General features: G+C 39.1%; 1 protein-coding gene across 4 annotated transcripts in view; it reads right to left on the reverse strand.

Moving 5' to 3' along the window:
• The window catches only part of orc4 (origin recognition complex, subunit 4), a 130331-nt gene that overhangs the window by 47812 nt on the left and 63224 nt on the right, over positions 1-19295 (reverse strand). For all 4 annotated transcript variants that reach the window (XM_072258627.1, XM_072258628.1, XM_072258629.1 and 1 more), the window contains 3 exons: positions 10860-10935; positions 5063-5148; positions 1982-2030 (listed from right to left, as the gene is read on the reverse strand). In XM_072258627.1, the coding sequence (XP_072114728.1) occupies positions 1982-2030; positions 5063-5148; positions 10860-10935 (211 nt within the window). The remainder of the gene's footprint in view (positions 1-1981; positions 2031-5062; positions 5149-10859; positions 10936-19295) is intronic.

Here is a 19295-nt window from a genome sequence, read left to right on the forward strand (position 1 = left end):
TCCACCATTTTATCATGAGCTGATCCATTCTCCCATTTAGTCTCATTCCCCTGCCTTCTCACCATAACCTTTGATGCCCTGGCTACTCAGATACCTATCAATCTCTGCTTTAAATACACCCAATGACCTGGCCTCCACTGCCGCCCATGGCAACAAATTCCATAGATTCACCACCCTCTGGCTAAAAAAATTTCTTCGCATCTCTGTTCTGAATGGGCGCCCTTCAATCCTTAAGTCATGCCCTCTCGTACTAGACTCCCCCATCATGGGGAACAACTTTGCCACATCCACTCTGTCCATGCCTTTCAACATTCAAAATGTTTCTATGAGGTCTCCCCTCATTCTTCTAAACTCCAAGGAATACAGTCCAAGAGCAGACAAACGTTCCTCTTATGTTAACCTTCTCATTCCCGGAATCATTCTACTGAATCTTCTCTGTACCCTCTCCAACGTCAGCACATCCTTAAATAAGGAGACCAAAACTGCCCACAGTACTCCAAGTGAGGTCTCACCAACGCCTTATAGAGCCTCAACATCACATCCCTGCTCCTATACTCTATTCCTCTAGAAATGAATGCCAACATTGCATTCACCTTCTTCACCAACAAACTCAACCTGGAGGTTAACCTTAAGGGTATCCCGTACGAGGACTCCCAAGTCCCGTTGCATCTCAGAACTTTGAATTCTCTCCCCATTTAAATAATAGTCTGCTCATTTATTTCTTCTGCCAAAGTGCATGACCATACACTTTCCAACATTGTATTTCATTTGCCATTTCTTTGCCCATTCTTCCAATCTATCCAAGTCTCTCTGCAGACTGTCTGTTTCCTCAGCACTACCGGCCCCTCCACCTATCTTCATATCATCAGCAAACTTAGCCACAAAGCCATAATCCAAATCGTTGAAGTACAATGTAAAAAGAAGCGGCCCCAACACAGGCCCCTGTGGAACACCACTGGTAACTGGCAGCCAACCAGAATAGGATCCCTTTATTCCCACTCTCTGTTTCCTGCCAATCAGCCAACGCTCTATCCACGTATGTAACTTGCCCGTAATTCCATGGGCTCTTATCTTGTTAAGTAGCCTCATGCGTGGCACCTTGTCAAAGGCCTTCTGAAAACGACTGAAATTACTTTCTGGAATGACTGAGTCAAAGTCCTCAGCCTAAGGAAATGTGGAAGGACCTGAAGCAAGCAATTCATGCAAGGAAGCCCACCAACATCCAGCCATTTGGTAAGGAGGAATGGCCTACAATTCCTCCAAGCTGATGTGCAGGACTGACTAACAGTTACTGGAAACATTTGGTTGAAGTTATTGCTGTACAAAAGGATCACACCAGTTACTGAAAGCAAAGGTTCACATACTTTTTCCAACAAATACATGCAATATTGGATTATTTTTCCTCAATAAATAAATGAACAAGTAAAATGTTTTTTGTGTTATTTATTTAATGGGGTTCTCTTTATCTAGTTAGAAGACGTGTGAAGATCTGATCACATTTTATGTCATATTTATGTAGAAACTGAGAAATTCCTACAGGGTTCACAAACTTTCTAGCACCACTGTATGGAGGGTAATAAAATCCCTTCATTAGGACTGGAAAGAAATCTGGAAGAAGCTACTAGAATTGGAATTGGTTTATTATTTTCACATGTACTGAGATAAAGCGAAAAGCTAGTCTTCCATATAATTACTCAGTATAATGAGATACAACAAGGTAGAAAAAACAGAAGTATAACAGCTACAGAGAAAGTGCATTGCAGGTAAACAATAAGGTGTAAGATCATAACAAGGTAGATAGGGAGGTCAAGGGTCTATCTTATTGTACTGGGGAACCATTTAATAATCATTAACACGGGGGTTGAAACAATAACAAGACAATGAAATCTGACCCATGTAGTTTAATGTAATTAAAAAACAATTATCTTAATCAAAAACTACCAAGTGATGAATGTTAGAACAATCAACAAAAAGTCAGTACCTTTCTTCAAAGCTTCAAGAAGAAAAGAAAGATTTTCAGCAAAACTGCCCTGTAATTACAACATAAATATAATCAAGTGAGTTTTATTCAATTGTCATGGACTCTGTGCAAATATTTAAAAAAATAAGATTAGATTTCAATCAAATCCTCCAGATGTTCTGCATGTTGAATAAGATGTTTTTGCAATTTATCTACTTGCCATTGCATCAATTCAGTATTAACAGCCCAAGTTAGCCTTTCATTAGTGCTCCTAGGAAAGTATGTATAGAACTTTCAGCATCAAAAAAAAACAGTAATAGCTGAATGCAAAACAAATAAAAAGGAATGAAAGGGATATTCAGCAGATGAGGCACATCTGAAACAGAGTTAAGGTTTCAGGTCACTGACCAGATATCATGAAAGAATCATAATTAGCCTGACGTGTTACCTAGGTTTCTTTCTCTAAAGATGCTTTTGAATTTCCTGTGAGCCCCTCAGCAGTTTCTCTTTTATTTTGGTACTTCAAAAAGAAAATCGATTGTATTAATAATAACCTTCAAGAACACTCTCCAAAGTATTGTTTAATACTATAGTCATACTAAATGGGAAAGGCTCAGAAACATCTGGCAACTCAAAATTGGGCATCCATAAAGCACAGTAGCAGGTGAAATACACATCACCACATGAAGCAACCTCACTGCCCACCTAGGAATCTATCCTAGTACAACAGAAGCAGAAGGACAAGCTGGGCACAGCAGCAAGCACACTTAAATGCTAATCCACTCAAGCCTCAACAGGACTTGTCAAGTTATACTTGAACAGTCCACTGGAATTGAGGATGATGATCATCAGGTTCATGTAGCTCTTCAGATACATGAGGGGTCCATATTTGGATGCAAATATTCTTTGGCAAGGCACATTAGGATGCAGATGAGAACAATTTGTAGCCCTGTTTGACTTCTTTCCCCTTTCTTCACCACAACATTCTACCACTGCATTAAGACATTCAGCTTTGAATTGCTGTGTGCTTTGATGAAGCACGTAGCACGATGCTGAGCAGTTCAGAGTTTGAGCCTTCCACACAGAGTATGCCCACAAGAAAATGAATCTCAGGGTTTATATAGTGACCTACATGTATTTTGATAATAGATTTACTTTTGAACCTTGATGAATTTGAAAATTCACGTACATCTTAATGCAATGACTTATCTATGTGATCTTATTCTTCAAGAAGTACGTGTACTAAATAACAACAATGCCATGCATAGACAGAGCTAAGATATCTCATGAAGAAACTGATTAAATCAGATCTCTGTATTCCTTCTATATCTATTCATGATTCGTGAGGGACAAACAATGAATGGAGGCACTAACACATTAACTCTAGCCTCCCAGACAACATTGACCCACAACGATTTGCCTAACAACGATTCAGGCCTATAGCAGATGCCATCTGCTAGGCCCTAAATTCAGCTCTGAGCATCTGGACAATTAGATATTGTTTATTGAATACAGCTCCACTTTCAATGCTACAATTCCAAACAAACTCATCTCCAAATTGCCAGATCCGGGATTCAACACGTCCCTTTGCATGGCCAGTCTCAACACCCTACTCTACTCCATGTACACTTACCATTGCATGGCCAGTCTCAACACCCTACTCTACTCCATGTACACTTACCATTGCATGGCCTGTTTCTGCTCTAACTCCATCTTCAGATAACGCCGTCATAGGCCATTTCTCAAATAACAAGTCAGAGGAGAGGAAAGAGCTAGAGAACGAAGTGAAATGGTATCTATGCAATCTCCTAAACTCCCAAGAACACAGGCTTGATTAACTCATGTCTGTTCGTACATTAGTCTTGCCATCCTAGGAAAGACTCCCTTCAGAAAAGGAGACCATGAGCTACAAAACAGCTGCAAAGTTCCAAGGAGAAGGTCTCGTTAGAACCTGTGCAGCTGCAGTCATGCCTCTGTATCCAAATCCTCTCACAATGGAAGGCCAACAGACCATTCGTCTTCCTGATTGCTTCCTCCTGCATCTGAAAATTGGTGCAATTGGTGCAAAAGAATATCCAAATCTCATATTACCTTCTCTTTTTCCAATCTGTCACCTTTTAAATAATAATGTCTTTTGAACCAAAGTGAATAACCTCCCGGGTATCTATGTTAAATGCATTTGTCATTCGTTTACTCACTCATACAACTTGCCTACATCAAATTGCATCCTCTACCTTAGTTCACAATCACACTCACAGTCCTACTCTATCCACAATAACTACGTGTTAACTGCAAGTGTGGAGAGTTTACTTAACTTTTATTTCCCTTAAATAAATCTTTGATATGCATGTTAGGAATAACTAGAGCCCAAGCAATGATCATTGTGCTACTCATTAGTTACCACCTACCATCTGCAAAGAGACCTGTTTATTCCTCCTCTGCTTCCTGCCTGCCAACCAATTTTCAATCATGTTAGTATTTAACCTCAAAACACATCATCACCAACATCAATGTCCTGGAACTTGCTGTCATAATGCCAAGGGAGTAACTCCAGTAAAAGGACTGTAGCATTTAGAGATGTATATCAAAAATGTATAAACGTAATAATTTGACATTTGTGATTTTACACATGCACTGAGAGTTCCAATATGTGGAAGAAGCATCACATTTGGATGCTTCTGAAATTTTTAAGTTAAAAATTGATGATAAAGAACAGACCAGGTTTACAGTCAACACACACAAAAAATGCTGGTGGAACGCAGCAGGTCAGGCAGCATCTCTAGGAAGCAGTACAGTCGACGTTTCGGTCGGTTAGTTCTGACGAAGGGTCTCGGCCCGAAACGTCGACTGTACCTCTTCCTAGAGATGCTGCCTGGCCTGCTGCGTTCACCAGCAACTTTGATGTGTGTTGCTTGAATTTCCAGCATCTGCAGAATTCCTCGTGTTTGCAGGTTTACAGAAAAATTATTGACTTACAGGAGTTAACTCATACTGAAAGAAACATTGGTTTTAAGACTTTCATTCCAATTGAAAATGCCATTGTAATATTAGGTACAAAAACATGCATAATGTCACAATTGAACTATCAAATAAAAAACTCACAAAAACTTTATCTCCAACAACATTCTCAAGCTGAAGCTGCCTTGTGATTTCTTTCAGTGCAACCTTGTCATCTGTTTGCAATAACCCTAAAATGGGAAAAAAAAACATGATTACAATAGTTTTATTACTTCAACTGTTGGACAAAAATAAAGCTATTTCCCAAAAGAAAATATCTCCGATTTTGTTATGATATAGACCGCTACTTGGCCCATTAAAACAGAGCATTCCTGTCAATCCTGTTCAAGTACTGTATTTATTTCTCTGTAACTCTCACATATCGAGAGAGTGGGTGGGGACAGAGCGGGGGGAGAGAGTAAGGGGAGGGAGAGAGTAAGGCAGGGAGAGGGAGTAGGGGAGGGCAGATGTAAAACAGAGTGCTGAACAAATTCTCCTGAGATCCCTTGATAGTCGGACCACATTTAAATCTGAAGAGACTAATTTTGCTGATGATCATAAGAAAAAGCACAAAAGATGATCATCAACAGCAAAGTTTGCTTTTTGAAGGTTTCTTAAAAATAATATAAAAATGAAAACAAGTGAAATTAGTTGAAGACAACAAAATGGACACACACTTATTTAACAAAAGAAAGCTATCGTTCTTTTAAACATAGCAAATGTTTTCAATCCAACCTATTCTTCTTGATACTGTATTATTAACTGGAAATAAAGAGTGGAAATCATATGATGGTGTAATTAGACATTCACAACAAGCCTTCAATAGAGAACTGCATGAAAAAAATTGATGAATAAAGCGGGGTATAGTGGAATATAATAGAGTGGTAATTGTAGTCAAAAAGCGGTCATCAATTACTATTTATTGTACTGAAGGAAGAAAGTAATGGAAGAAAAATATGATTTATCCATTCATGTTCCTGATATGTTTTAATTACTTTGGAATTCTGTCAGTCCAATTTTAAATATAGCTAGGGAGAAAAGTCTAGAGAAAATTGTCATGGTCTAACCAAACGACTTCATCAAATTGGCACCTGCATTAATCGCGATCAACTTCCATGCAATTTGAAAACTTGGCATGTGGTTTATAAACAAAGGTTATTTACTTAATTAAACACTGTGGTAAACCAAATACTATGTCCTCGTACTGTCAGTTCAGTACTTCTTTCCCCATGGAGAATGTTCACTACTTCAGAATTTATTACAGATCCGTAGCTGAGTTTATCCATCATCTTTTTTAAAAAAACGTTGAATGTCTATAAGATGCCTTTTTGAATGTTGAAGTAAAACATTGTCAAAGATTCTTTCCACAGTCCAGAAAATAGTGACATTCTATCAATGTATGAATGCTTTGATAACCAAGACCACCTCCTGCAAATGCAGATGTACAACTATACAGATGATACTTATAGGAGATAATTAACTTGGTAACTAAAATAATTATTCTGCTATTACCCATGTGCATTTTGAGCCATCTTTTGAACACAGGCACCAAGTAAAGTTGTACCCAATCTCCTTGAACCTCACTAGAGTCTGGCTCATTGTAACAGCCCCGAGCTCACAAATTCCTCCCAAAGGCTCAATATTAGACTATCACTGGTCCCTAGGGTATTATTTGCTTAATGCACTTTCAGTTCATATGAATTGATATCAGCTGCATAACAAATAAATCAATATTGCTTGGTTTAGCACTACTTCAGGTAAGATCATTGGTTTTAACTTGTTTAGTAAACACAAGTAAATATTCCAGCTATCTAGCATATTCATCATAAATTGAATATACTTAAATCGATTTTTAAAATACTCTCTGACTTACTGATTGTGAGTCAGTAAATTTTTAACTTTGCACATAACCATTGCTGCAATACTTTTCCAAATTCCCCTTTGCTCCCACTTTCAGCATGTTATATTTTTGTTTATCCATCCCAGGGAACCTTTCCCTGCCAGATCTGTAGGAAGTTGAGTTTCCTCTAAATTTGAATTTTAAAAGTATTAATTTGAGACACACTTTATTTAAGTTTGGGCTTGTGTTCTAGGTGGTTAAACATTACTCTTTATAAACTACCAACTTCTAGCCTCAAATTAAGAGAAGGATATGCTGTTAACAGTCAGGTCAAATAACGAAGGATAACATAGGGTCTCTGAATTGAACCAGTAACTCTTTTTCTCTCCACAAATGCTGTCTGAACTGACTAGCTGCATCACTTTCTTACTTTTGTTTCCAGATTTCCAGCATCTGTATGATTTTGGTACTACTCTGAAAGCTGACATAGTCCTGATTGTCTCCTTCTGTTTAAAGGAAGTTTGAGAAATGTCTCATATGATTCCATGGCGCAACACAGACAGCTATATTAAACCTGATTCTGATTCACAAGCACAAGGGTAGAACTTTTCTACAGGGGATCAAAGCAAGTAAAGGGTAATGTTAAGTATAGTTTGTAGGTTAGTGATAGACATAGACATAGAATAGTACAGCACAGTACAGGCCCTTCGGCCCACAATGTTGTGCCAACCCTCAAACCCTGCCTCCCATATAAGCCCCCACCTTAAATTCCTCCATATACCTGTCTAGTAGTCTCTTAAACTTCACTAGTGTATCTGCCTCCACCACTGACTCAGGTAGTGCATTCCACACACCAACCACTCTCTGAGTAAAAAAACCTTCCTCTAATATCCCCCTTGAACTTCCCACCCCTTACCTTAAAGGCATGTCCTCTTGTATTGAGCAGTGGTGCCCTGGGGAAGAGGCGCTGGCTATCCACTCTATCTATTCCTCTTATTATCTTGTACACCTCTATCATGTCTCCTCTCATCCTCCTTCTCTCCAAAGAGTAAAGCCCTAGCTCCCTTAATCTCTGATCATAATGCATACTTTCTAAACCAGGCAGCATCCTGGTAAATCTCCTCTGTACCCTTTCCAATGCTTCCACATCCTCCCTATAGTGAGGTGACCAGAACTGGACACAGTACTCCACGTGTGGCCTAACCAGAGTTTTATAGAGCTGCATCATTACATCGCGACTCTTAAACTCTATCCCTCGACTTATGAAAGCTAACACCCCATAAGCTTCCTTAACTACCCTATCCACCTGTGAGGCAACTTTCAGGGATCTGTGGACATGTACCACCAGATCCCTCTCCTCCTCCACACTACCAAGTATCCTGCCATTTACTTTGTACTCTGCCTTGGAGTTTGTCCTCCCAAAGTGCACCACCTCACACTTCTCTGGGTTGAACTCCATCTGCCACTTCTCAGCCCACTTCTGCATCCTATCAATGTCTCTCTGCAATCTTTGACAATCCTCTACACTATCTACAACACCACCAACCTTTGTGTCGTCTGCAAACTTGCCAACCCACCCTTCTACCCCCCACATCCAGGTCGTTAATAAAAATCACAAAAAGTAGAGGTCCCAGAACAGATCCTTGTGGGACACCACTAGTCACAATCCTCCAATCTGAATGTACTCCCTCCACCACCACCCTCTGCCTTCTGCAGGCAAGCCAATTCTGAATCCACCTGGTCAAACTTCCCTGGATCCCATGCCTTCTAACTTTCTGGATAAGCCTACCGTGTGGAACCTTGTTAAATGCCTTACTAAAATCCATATAGATCACATCCACTGCACTACCCTCATCTATATGCCTGGTCACCTCCTCAAAGAACTCTATCAGGCTTGTTAGACACCATCTGCCCTTCACAAAGCCATGCTGACAGTCCCTGATCAGACCATGATTCTCTAAATGCCTATAGATCCTATCTCTGAGAATCTTTTCCAACAGCTTTCCCACCACAGACGTAAGACTCACTGGTCTATAATTACCCGGACTATACCTACTACCTTTTTTGAACAAGGGGACAACATTCGCCAACATAAAGATCCTAGCCAGAGGCTCAGCAATCTCTTCTCCTGCCTCGTGGAGCAGCCTGGGGAGTAATCCGTCAGGCCCCGGGGACTTATCCCTCCTAATGTATTTTAACAACTCCAACACCTCCGCTCCCTTAATATCAACATCCTCCAGAACATCAACCTCACTCATATTGTCCTCACCATCATCAAGTTCCCTCTCATTGGTGAATACCGAAGAGAAGTATTCATTGAGAACCTCGCTCACTTCCAAAGCCTCCAGGCACATCTTCCCACCTTTATCTCTAATCGGTCCTATCTTCACTCCTGTCATCCTTTTTTTCTTCACATAATTGAAGAATGCCTTGGGTTTTCCTTTACCCTACTTGCCAAGGCCTTCTCATGCCCCCTTCTTGCTCTTCTCAGCCCCTTCTTAAGCTCCTTTCTTGCTTCCCTATATTCCTCAATAGGCCCATCTGATCCTTGCTTCCTAAACCTCATGTATGCTGCCTTCTTCCACCTGACTAGATTTTCCACCTCACTTGTCACCCATGGTTCCTTCACCCTACCATTCTTTATCTTCCTCACCGGGACAAATTTATCCCTAACATCCCGCAAGAGATCTCTACACATCGACCACATGTCCATAGTACATTTCCCTGCAAAAACATCATCCCAATTCACACCCGCAAGTTCTAGCCTTATAGCCTCATAATTTGCCTTTCCCCAATTAAAAATTTTCCTGTGCTCTCTTATTCTATCCTTTTCCATGATAATGCTAAAGGCCAGGGAGTGGTGGTCACTGTCCCCCAGATGCTCACCCACTGAGAGATCTGTGACCTGACCTAGTTCATTACCTAGTACTAGATCTAGTATGGCATTCCCCCTGATCAGCCTGTCCACATACTGTGACAGGAATTCGTCCTGGACACACTTAACAAACTCTGCCACATCTAAACCCTTGGAACTAATCAGGTGCCAATCAAAGGTGATTCTCAGTTTATGTTGCAGTACCATGGTAAAATTAGATTTAACTTTTTAATTCAAAGTTGCTTCTCCTGAACTGCAGCGGGATGCAATAGAGACAATAAAAAATAGAACACAGAACATTATAGCTCGGAACAGGCCATTTGGCCCACAATGTTGTGTTAATCTGGATGCCAATTTATGCTAAATATCCTCTATTTGTGTATCATTCATATCCCTCCATTTCCTTAACATTTATATGTCTATTTGAAAGCTTCCTAAAATCCACCAAACTGCTCGTTTCAACTACTACCCTATTCCAGGTACCTACCTATTCTCTAAGTAACCAAGGAGATTTATCAGATAACATCTTTTTCTCTTCCTCACTCCTTGCCCTCAATTCTTTCCAATAAAGACAGCAAAGTCTTTTTCTTATAAATAAACCAGTAGTAATTTGTCATTTGCAGCACGAGAGGGCATAGTTTTAAGGTGCTTGGAAGCAGGTACAGAGGAAATGTCAGGGATAAGTTTTTTTTTTTACGCAGAGAGTGGTGAGTGTGTGGAATGGGCTGCCGGCGGTGGTGGTGGACGCAGAAACGATAGGCTCTTTTAAGAGACTCCTGGATGGCTACATGGAGCTCAGAAAAATAGAGGGCTATGGGTAAGCCTAGGTAATTCTACGGTAAGAACATGTTTGGCACAGCTTTGTGAACCGAGGCCAAGCAGCATCTATGGGGAAGAGTAAACACTCGATGTTTTAGGCCAAGACCCTTCATCAGGACCAATCTGTCTAATTTTCCACATCAATGTAAAAAAAAATAGTATTTACTGCAGACACCAGTCTGACAATTCTAATTTTATGTATTTGCATCAACCGGAAATTACTAAAATCATTTCAGATTTCACTATTTACGCTTAAATTTAATTTTTTTCCAAAATCAGATTAAAAAAAGAGCTTCACTCCATACAAAGCCCTGTTACGGATCTATAGGTAAAAGATACACTGCATCCTGTTGGAAAATGCTACTCACCATTTAAGTGCACTTGCAGAAGGTTTTCCTCAATTTGCTTTCTTTCCTTCAGTTCATTTAACACACTCTTCAGCAGCTAAAACAATAAAATAAAATAAGGGTTCAACACTTCAGGAGCAAAAGCTCCTTTTTTGACATTAACTTCCAGAGATACAAGATGAAAAACTTATAGCACAGCAGCAGATACAGAAAAAAGACAAATAACTTGCATCTATTTGAACCAGTGGAGCATGGACAACGATTCGTCAAGGCATTGCTTCTGATCTTGGAGACTCAGTTTTTGGAATCGCTAGTATCAGTTGAGGCTGGTCAAGAGAAGATGCTATGTGTCAGAAAATGATGCTGGAAATCCTTCTGTAGATGACAGCTTATTTGAAAGGGCAAGTATGAAAGGGAATAAGCAACTCATTCTAGAGATAATATGGAGAGGAACAGAATCATAATTGAACACAGATGGTCAGGAAAACTCTTGAGGTAGACACATGAACAGCATCAGCAGGTAACCAGAAATCATGACACTGGATTCTCTTGTAGTCAGTAATTTACTGACTGCACCAGCATAACTATTCAGTGAAGGCAACTTCTTCCTTTTCCTCTTTCCACTCCGCTAGCTCCATCAATTCCAATAACCACACAAACCCTTCTAAAAGAAATACATCTCAAAAAATTTCCTCAGAAAGATTCTCTATTAATCAAATCACAAAAGTATCATGCATTTGTACCAAAATATCCCCAGGCACTTCAGAAACATTTTGCTGGTATGAAAGACTGCCAATCATGCACTCATAATGAACACATTAACCAAATATTACAAGAACTCATCTCTCACTTGAATGTGGTACAGAGTCATTAACAACATTGAATTATAAAGTACTCAGAAACAGAGAACCCTCTCTATCACATGGTGCTGACATGGCTACAGGCAGACAAGATCCAGAGATTACAGAAGATGACAACATACTTAAATGACTAATCCCCTCATATTCCCTTCTTTATTTTTCATAATTTACAAACTACATACACTATAAGCATGTAATTCTTGATTTTACTTTCACTACTGTTAACTGAATGTTCAACATGTGGAAAATGCTAGTATGAATAGAATGCAGCAAGGTCAGAGAATATGTGTACTCAAAAAAGCCAACTCCAGCAATAAAAAAGGAGGAAGAGGTTCTACACAAGTTCTGGAAGACAGATCTTAGGTGTGGAACATATGTGAAAATGTCCACAGTGGAAAGCCGAAGGGCATGTGGAAGAAGCTGTGTTGACATCTGCCATAGGCTGTCTTCTTGCTTGAGTACAAAGGCAAGAAGTCAAGGAAAGTCTGGTTTCAACCTTATAAAGCACTCTGCACAGTCCTTGAAGTCTACCCTTTCCAGCAAAATAGCAAAACCCAGTCCTTTTCAACAATACTATATCTAATGATTAAAAATTGCATGCGCAATAATGGAAGAATAGATGTCAGCAATCAAGAGTCATATGCATTACTTTTTACTTATTCATAATAGGATGTCATTGTCATAGCTTATGACCACATTACAGTTTATATTCCTTCAGGTTGAACATGGGTGTTGAAAAAGCTTCTGATTTTGGACAACATTAAATTTTCCAAATCCCAGAAAAAACATGTCCCACAAGTTAATTTGACAATTCAATCCTAACTCCAACATTCATACATTAATAAGTATAATGTCTGTCCACAGCAAAATAACCTTGAGTTTAAAAAAGAATAAGCTTAGATGATGGAAATCTGAAATAAAAACAGAAAATGCTGGACACATTCAACAGGTCAGACACCATATATGGAAAGAAAAATAATGTTATTGGTCCAGAATCCTTCATCTTACCAATGGCCTCATTTAAATTTCAGACAAAATCTTCAAAACAGATTGTCCTTTTCACTACAACAACATAATTGAACGTATCTTTTGTTGCAGCTAATGGGGAAAAGAAATAGTTCAGAGTATGTATTACTATCAGAGTATGTATACTATATACAATCTTGAGATTCGTCTCCTTACAGGCAGCCACAAAACAAAGAACCCTTTAAAACAGGGCAGTTGAACACCCAATGTGCAGACAGAAAAAAAACAAGCTCTGCAAATAACAGTCAGCAGAGTGTATACAATAGTATGGAGACCAGGAGACCTGAATGAAGCAATAATAAAAATATCATAGCACAAAACAATGTTCTCTCTTCACAATGTATCTTGATCCATAGAGCATTTCTGGATAACTTGGGCATTTAACATCCTAACCTATTCTGAGCCAAAGTCGGGTTACATACATTTCTTATCTTAACTTGTCCCGTTGTCCCTCTTTGTTCCATTGAAATGAAGTGGGTCTTAATAATTAGGCTATTTAAAGAGTAATCTCCATTTCAAATCCTGGCTCATGGAAACCATTTAAAAATAGATAATTATTACTTTTGACAAGTACGCAACTGTTGTGATTGCATTAAAGCAACTCAGACTTATGTTTTGCTGAATTTTTCAGTACTGCCATTAGAAGCCTCAATCCAACTCCCAGCACCTCAGGAATTTAAAATCTAGAAATTTAAGCAGAACTTTCCCACTTTTTATTCCACTGTAGGCAGTTCAGTATTCTACATGCTTAGTAAATTGCTTTAGTAGTAATCAGCCACATCAAATACAATTTACTAATATTCCTGGATCTCTTCCAACTTGATTCTTACTCAACCAATGATACAACAGTTTTTCATTTAAACATAACTTTATCTTTATTTGTTCACACAACTGCAGTTACGTCCAACACAAAGTCTAAATCCTAGGCTGCTTCCTCAGCTTAATTCAACTGTGTTTCGTCTGGCTCCCCAACCCCCCACACCCCGCCAGACATTTTGGATTTTTGAACATCTGAGCAGTCTGCGCTGAATCCAGTGTAGCAATATACACTATATATAGTGGACGCATCGGGACCCATACATTTCGGCCCAATTAACCAGCTGCTTCTATTAGCTGAAGTTTCATGGAAATAGGTAGAAAGGTATGAAAAAGGTAAACTGAGTAACTAATGATGTACTTAAATCATTATTATATATCATCATTATTGTATATTAGATCCTAATAGTTATTGATGGAGAAATTCATCCAGTATATGCTGTCATGTTCCTTTGATTGAATGTAAATGAACAAAATCAGCACAGACACCCAGTGCAGACAATAGTCTACAGTCATACAATGGTAGATGATTGCATCTACCAAATCTTATAATATTCCAGATAACTGTCGATATCTTCAAATTCTTTGTAGTTCCGAACATGCTTAAATAGTAAAATCACTGCATCTTCACTCCTGGCTGTTTCTGGCATCTCCAAGCCTGAGTGCTTGAAATCCAGTGAGCAAACAGTTCTGACTGCTTATTTCTCGCCATCTATCAGTACCAAAAATCACTGCGTATTGAACACACTCACAACTACATTATTTTAAAACTGTTCTCTCTAAGTACGGAGTAGTGTCTAATGGCCACATAAATGCATGCAACTGATGCTAGTTAAAAACTGCTTGGCAACAGTCTCCTGTCCCAATTAAGAGGCATAGAGTCCCAAATAAATTAAGAGAATCCCAGCTATTTTCTTCATTCGCTTTTGTTCTTCAAGAGCTGTCCCAAATAAATGGCTGTGCTGCTTAACCAATGGCCCAACTAACCAGAATTCACTGTATTTGAAACATTACTGGTTCTAATAATATCTATGACAACATAGGTAGTGCATTTCTCCAGCTCAACATGATTCCCTTATCAAGTACTGGCCAAAAGATAAAAATAATTAAGGCTGTTCAGCAATTTAAAAACAGTAATTATAATGTAATCACACTGTTAATTGCCCATTAACCATGCTGGAGCAACCCACTCTTTGCGTAGGTTGTAATGTGATGCTTTATGGTTTATTAGGTTTAATCATTTGTTTGCAAACACTGAAACTGGCTTTATCCCAAATCCTTTCCTGGGCTTTTGTTAACAAAAAATGGATCCCCTTGCCTGGGACTGGACAGTTGATTCATAGCCTTGGCAACGATGATACTGGCAGTAGTAGTGGTGATTGGAGGAACATCAGAACATCAGACTTATTTCCATTAGGGCAAGTTTTAAAAACATACTGTTCTTATTATTGAACATGGACAGTTTAGAACCACAAGACATCCTTAGTTAAAATAGCTTGTAAGGATGGAGTTGAGGATCAAGAGGAAGCCTCTTGCTATAGCCGGATCACAGATTCAGAATAAAACAAATTCTAAAACAATTTCCTTATTTTAGTTTTAAAAAACAATTTATGTCTTATTTTTTTTCAAATACCCATGCTCAGTAACTGCAATTTATCAGACCCTATGAGAACCCAGGGGGTATAGAACACAGAGAATAAAACAGTACTGTACAGCGCAGGCCCAATGATGTTCTGCTGACCTTTTAAACTACTCCAAGACCTATCTAGACCTTCCCTCCCACATAGCTCTCCATTTTTATTTTATCTAAGTGCCTATCTACGTGTCTTAAATATCCGTAATATATCACCTCTGGCAGTGTGTTCTATGCACTTACCAATCACTGTGTAAAAAAACCAACCTCTAACATCTCCTATACTTTCCTCAAATCACCTTAAGAGTACTTCCCTTCTTATTTCCCATTTCCACGCTAGAAAAAGGCACTGGTGTCCACTTTAACTATGCTTCTTATCACTATCAAGACACCTATCATCCTGCTTCGCTCCAAAAGGAAAAGACCTAGCTTGCTCAACCTTTCCTCTCAAGACATGCTCTCTAATCCAGGCAGCACCTGGGTAAACCTTCTCTGCACCTTCTCTAATGCTCCCACATCCTTCCCATAACTGAACACAATACTCAAGTGTGGCTATCTATGGGGAAGACTAATCTCAGAGTTGTATACTGCATACATACTTTAATAATAGATGTACTTTGAATCTTTGGACATGTTCAGAAATTGAGGGGTCTATGGACGTGGTCCCCAAGATCCTTCTGTACCTCTAAATTGCTAAAAATCCAGTCATTAACCTTGTGTCCTCCTTCAATTTTGTCCTTCTAAACTGTATCACCTTTCCAGATTGAAATTGATCTGCCACTTCTCAGCCCACCTACAGTTGCAAGAAAACGTTTGTGAACCCTTTCCAATTACCTAGTTTTATGCATTAATTAGTAATAAAATGTGGTCTGATCTTCAACTAATTCACTATAATAGACAGGCACAATCTGCCTAAACTAATAACACACAACCAATTTACTTTTAATGTATTTTTTGAACATATTGCTTAATCATTCACAATGCAGGCTGGAAAACATATGTGAACCCTTGTATTTAATAACCGGTAGAACCTCCTTTATCAGCAGTAACCTCCACCAAACGTTTCCTGTAGCTGCTGATCAGACTTGCATAATGGCGAGGAGGAATGTTAGACTATTCCTCCATACAAAACTGTTTCAGTTCATCAATATTTCTGGAATACCTTGCATAAACAACCCTCTTCGGGTCATGCCACAGCATCTCAATTGTGTTAGGGTCTGAACTCTGACTTGGCCATTAAAAAACATGAGTTTTCTTCTTTTTAAACCATCCTGTTGTTGATTTACTCTTGTGTTTTTGATCATTGCATCATCCAACTTCTATTAAGCTTCAAGTGACAGACCACTACCTTGACATCCGCCAGTAAAATGCCTTGATATAATTTTGAATACATTGTTCCCTCAACGATTAGAAACTGTCCAGGCCCCGAGACAGCAAAGCAGTGCCAAACCATGATGCTCCTTCCACCATGCTTCACAGTTGTGATGAGGTTTTTGTGTTGATGTGCAGTGCCCTTTTTCCTTCAAACATAGTAGTGTGTATTTCTGCCAAAAAGTTCAACTTTTGTCTCATCTGTCCACAGAACATTGTCCCAGAAGCATTATGGAACATCCAGGTGGTCTTTTGCAAACTTGAGATGTGTAGCAATGTATTTTTTTAGAGCAGTGGTTTTCTCCTTGGTGTCCTTCTATGAACACCATTCTTGTTCAGTGCTTTTCTTATCAGGGATACATGAACAGAAACTTCAGCATTTTCTAGAGATTTCTGCAGGTCTTTTACTATTACCTTTGTGTTCTTTTTCATCTCCTTCAGCAATGCACATTGTACTGTTTGTGTGATCTTTACTGGACACCCACTCCTAGGGAGAGTACAAACTATACTGAATTTCTTCCATTTATAGACATTTTCTCTTACTGTGCACTAATGAACACTCAGGTCTTTAGAAATGCTTTTGTAGTCTTTTCCAGCTTCATGCATCTCTACAATTCTTCTTTCTCTAAGGTCCTTAGAAATTTGTTTTGATCGAGGCATAGTGCACAGAAACAGATCTTTCCTGAGAAGAGCAGGCTCTGTCAGTAATCTGACTTTGGGTGTCTCAGTTTTAAACAGGGTTGGGCACCTCTACAACCCACACCTCCAATCTCATTTCATTGATTGGAATCCTGACTCCAAATAGCTTTTGTAGAAGGCATTACACCAGGGATTCAGATACTTTTTTGAACCTGCACTGTGATTGTTTAAATGGTATACTCAGTATCAACAAGAAGCAAAGGGTTCACAAACCCTTTCTTGCAACTCTATGCATTCTATCACTGTCCCATTGTAACCCACAACACCTCCAATCTTATGTCATCTGCAAACTTCCTCATCTAAGCTAATTATAAAAATCACAAAGAGTAAGGGTCACAGAAGAGATCCTGTAAACAGGGGTCCCCAACCATTTTTGCACCGCAGACCCGCCGACGGGGGGAGGGAGGGTCAAGTTCAAAAGTACGTGACAGGGAATGGGGAAAGGTGCAGCTAACCCATATTGTTTCATATTGCCAAATCATATCGTTTCCTCGCCGTCCAGTGGTTGGGGACCACTGCTGTAGAACACCCGTAGTCATGAAGCCCCAGGCAGAATGCACTCCATCTACTACCAACCACTACCTTCTGTGAGTCAATCAATTCTGAACCCATGCAGTCAGATGGATTCCAAGTCTCCTAACTTTCTTAAGGAACCTGCCTGGGAGAAACTTGTCGAATGCCTTTGTAAAATCCATAATCCCCCACCATCCAGGTCATGCGCTCTTCTCACCTGCTGCTGTCAGGAGGGAAGCAAAGGAGTCTCAAGACCCACACCACCAGGTTCAGGAAGAGTTATTACCCCTCAACCATCAGGCTCTTGAACCAGATGGGATAACTTCACCCCAATACCGAACTGAACATGACTGGACTCATTTTCAAGGACTCTTCATCTTATGTTCTTGATATTTATTGTTCTTTTATTATTAATATTTTTCTTTTCATATTTTCAGAGTTGTCTTTTGCATGTTCGTTGTTTGTCCAACTGTTGTGAGCAGTCTTTCATTGATTCCATTGTGTTTCTTTGTATTTACTGTGATTGCCCACAAGAAAATTCTCACATTTATGTACTTCAATAAAAAATTATTTTGAACTTTTAAGTATACACCACATTAGCCAGTCTACCTTCATTACTTTGATTTGTCACTTCCTTGGAAAAATCAATCAGGCTGATGAGGCTGTGATGGTATTGGACTCACTGACTGCAAAGGCCTAAACCCAAAATGATATTTCAAACTTTATCACATACACTGTAGCTATTTAGAGTGCCCTCACTGAAGGGAGGCTTTTCTGTATCCAGTACTCTCCAGGGGCTAGCTTACTTTCCTGTCTAGTCTCTGCGGCAAGATCTAGCTGTCTATACCCATTGCTTGATTGGTGGGTTCTCCCTCCCTACCAAAGAGTTAATGAAGAAGCTAATGAGACAGTACTCCAACATGCCCATACAAAAAGATCTTTAATGAGAACATCAAATGAGAGGAAACTTAAATTCCTGGGCTATGTCATCAGAAAGGGAGAAATAGAATGCCTTACATTACAAGGCCGTATGCCTGGGAAATGTGGAAGAGGAAGGCAAAGAAGAAAATATATGGACTCTGTGAAAGAACTAACAGATAAGTGTGCAAGATATCATTGACACTGCATGGGATCGTTCGATATGGAAAGCCATGATCACCCAAGCGTATAACGCACAAGGCACATGAAGAAGAAGTAGTTTATTTTATTTTTATAATACACATTTAAATTTAGACAAATTGTTCTTAACACATTTAACACTCACAAAAAATTCTGATTTATAAAAGATTTCTGAATTACAAAGGGTTTCCAAACACAGGTACAATTTTTGCATACTAGAAGAACAAAGAACAAGTTGCATACAAATGAGTATTCTTTGCAGAAACTAAATGTTGAGAAATGAATTCTATTTCTTCTTTCTGTCACCCCGTCTTTCTGTCATTCTCCTCATTCCTAACAATTCCCAATGTTTTTTAATATTTATACTGTTCTGCTACCAATTGATATTATTTGCATGTAATGTTTCTCAGATACCTTTGC

This window comes from Mobula birostris, chromosome 5, assembly GCF_030028105.1.
Source record: "Mobula birostris isolate sMobBir1 chromosome 5, sMobBir1.hap1, whole genome shotgun sequence".
Lineage (NCBI taxonomy): Eukaryota > Metazoa > Chordata > Chondrichthyes > Myliobatiformes > Myliobatidae > Mobula > Mobula birostris.